The sequence below is a fragment of the Cariama cristata genome, unplaced genomic scaffold (genome assembly GCF_000690535.1).
Source record: "Cariama cristata isolate BGI_N322 unplaced genomic scaffold, ASM69053v1 scaffold17972, whole genome shotgun sequence".
NCBI lineage: Eukaryota > Metazoa > Chordata > Aves > Cariamiformes > Cariamidae > Cariama > Cariama cristata.
This window is the reverse complement of record NW_009603449.1, coordinates 2,411-5,624: the sequence shown is the minus strand read 5'-3', so window position 1 is coordinate 5,624 and position 3,214 is coordinate 2,411. Positions and strand designations below refer to the sequence as shown.

Here is a 3,214-nt window from a genome sequence, read left to right as displayed (position 1 = left end):
AAACATCTACTTCAGCTTTCAAAATCACTGTCATTTATTTCAAGGTTTGTAAACCTTTTTTAAAAAAAAAACCAAAAAAACCCAAAAAACTGAACCTACAACCAAAACATTGAAATTGTTGATCTTTTTCTGTTGAATCAGAGGCAGCAATTAAAAGGAGATTTGGAACAACTGTGTTTGATTCCAGTTAATTAGAGATGCCAAACTTTCAGATAATTGTTACATCTGTGGAATAGAAGGGGTTTATTAAGGGGGCAGAGTCACCATTTGTGGCTCATCTTGCTAATAATATACCAAGCCCTAATGAGGCTAGTTTTTATTCTTCCATCATTTGTTGTGTGAAGTTACAACAATCTGTTAATGTCATCAGCTTGACTGAGGAAAGCTGCTCTGCTCTTCTAAGCAGCATGGGGAGTTTTGGCATTGTGGGAACAAGGCTTTTTTGCTTTTTATTCTGTGATATGAATGGAACAGGTGCTTTTCTTAGATGAAGGTTTTTCAACACTCCGACAATATGGTTCCCAGGTATTTATGCCCACATCTGTGTGACTGAACAGCAAGAGTAAATCCAAATACTCCACAAAGGCTTTTTTTTATGGACAAGTACAGTTGAATGTATGCAATTAATTTTATTTGTGAGACACTTCGATTTAGTCACCTCCTGTTACCTTAGACTCTTTCTCCTGGGCTCTTTTCATTCACTAGACATTCTTTTGTACCTCAGAACTGTAAAGTCCCATTCATTGCATTTGTTACTTGAAAAAGTTCATTTACTCACATCTCAGTTTGCCAGTACTCCATAAAGCCAAGGCTTCACCCCTATAGATTTAATATAGTAGGACATTAAAAAAAAACAAAAACAACTCCCTGCAGGTACAATTGCATTACAGAACTTGCCCTGTAGCTTCAGTCTTCGACAGCACTGGCGATTTCTCACCTGGAAAGGTGATGACCATTGTCTCCTCCTTCTCTGGATCTTGGACTGCTGGCACAGTTCAGCTACTTGCTTTTTTCCCTAGGTAAACATACTGGTTACTGTCTGTTTCAGCAGCTTAAACAAAAAGTCCTTATTTTTAGTCTTCCAGACTGGAAGTGGATTCTCATTGTCAAAAAGAAAATGCTGAGTCACTTTATTCCTTTTTTTCCTCTAATTTGGCAGCTGTCAATTGTTACTGATTCTTAAAGTAAATTTAGCACATTATAGAAATTACTGTTAACTGGTTATTTCTTGAGTGACAGCATAAGCAGTAGAAAACCTAAGTCCTCTTTCCAAGGATTACCTAATATGCCAAACACTCTGGGGTAGACATTTGTGGTTCCTTTGAGAAGATCCACCCACACGTGAAGAACCTGTATCTTATTCCTTATAAGAATAATAATTATATTAGAACAGCTTATGTTGAACAAATACTTTATTTACAAGAGCATACATGACAGTTTTAAAATAAAAAAAGGGAACAACTTGACTTTCAGTCTTCAGTCTCTTTTAGATAGTCTCTAGCTTGATTGATTTCTTACTTGGTGTTCTAATTTGGAGATTTAAGTTTGTGGCAAAACTCTAATAATCCAGTAATTTGGTACCAATCTCAGTATTGAAAACCACATAGTATAGCTTAGTCTCTTCGTACATAGAAGATATTATATCCAAGTTCAACCATACCCCCAACAAGCAAGGCCCACAAAGGGATGAATACATAGGCTAGTTTCATTGTAGTAAATCGTTGCAGTTTAGCACAGAGGGCAAGGCAGAAGGCTAACTTAAGCAGCATTGCAATGAGATACCAGGCTTTTTTCTTGATGTTTTGGGAGCCATTGCGAGGGTCAAAGCCAGACTTGCAACGTCCAGCCATTTTTACAATTAACATAACTAGAAGAATAGTATCAAATATCCAGACTGGAATAAAAATGAGGAACCAGTTCCATGGCGCTTTCTCATCCAACTTCAGCACCAGCATGATCAGGAAGAGTAACGTAAAAAGCCATGTCAGTAGTACTCTTTGCGCCAGGGACATTCTCATTTAAACAGCTTTGAGAGAAAGTTGTTCGATGTCAGCAACAACCTAACAGAACAAAAGAGGGGGAGAAGCATCAAAAGATGTCACTACACAACCATTAGGCATATTCCTTAAAGGAGACTAATTCCTTGTTCTTGCTTTCCCACCCCTACTAATGTCACCTGCATACTGCTTCCTAGCATTTCTTCTATAACTACCATTCTCAGCAAAGCACTTTGGTTTGGTCCTGCCCAGCATTCAATTTAAGTGCCTTAAGTCAGCTGCATAAACTGCCTTAATCTAAATTTGTTCTGTGAAACAAATTATGCTTTAATCCAAAACTAGCTGTCAAACTCATTTAAGGATTTTTGTGTGCTAAGAATATGTTTAGATCCATTTTCTTCCAGTACTGAGGCACTCATCGTTAAGACTTGAAAATAAACCTAAGCATTCTCTCTGTAACAAAATAATCATAGTAAAATTGAAGCGATGAACAAGCACAAGTAACAAACCGTCTGAAAGATCCTGTAGTCTGCAGAGCTGCAGCTGAAATGACCCAGGCTGAAATTGAGCCAGTACACACTACTACTGCTTTCTGTCAAGCAGCAATCTTAAAACTACTAAAAGCTACAGATAGTGTTTGCTTTCTGACAGGTAGCATATTTAAATTTCCATGTAGTCACAATGAAAGAAAAACAAGGAGAAGTGCATCTGCCACTACAGTCATAAAAGTTAGTTTTTATATTCCTGACTGAAAGGCTTTTACCACAGCATCTGCCAGAAGCTTTTCACTGCCAAGTATAAAGAGGGGTAAGAACAACTATGATCTTCCTGAAGATTTCACGCACCAAAGATGGAGAATTAATATATACACCAGTGAAACAGCACTGAAATAGGTTTCTTAAATATTTTAAAAATTTGTGATTTTTAGAAATTTGATAATTCCTTTTAGAACAGTGATACTCTTCTGAGCTTGGATTTGTTTCAGATTACAAAAATTACTGAAAGTGAGATGATGTGTTCTGAAGCATTGAATCCTCACCACCAGACACGGCAAGGGAAGGACAAGACCTGCTTCCCCTCTGTCTCCTCAGCGCCCCTCACCAGGTGCTGCTGCTTCCTCTGTGCTATCACTGATGCTCACAGGATCACCACATTAAGCCTACTAAACTCACTGAGCAAGCAGAAATCTGTTATCACCTTTTTCTTTTTAACTGGGT

At 37.8% G+C, this 3,214-nt stretch overlaps 1 protein-coding gene across 1 annotated transcript; it reads right to left on the bottom strand.

The window, feature by feature from the left end:
- Positions 1–1,400: 1,400 nt before the first annotated feature.
- TMEM60 (transmembrane protein 60) lies at positions 1,401–2,034 on the bottom strand. Its single transcript, XM_009695210.1, has one exon. The coding sequence runs from the start codon at positions 2,016–2,018 to the stop codon at positions 1,614–1,616; it is 405 nt and encodes a 134-aa protein (XP_009693512.1). The 5' UTR covers positions 2,019–2,034; the 3' UTR covers positions 1,401–1,613.
- Positions 2,035–3,214: the final 1,180 nt, after the last annotated feature.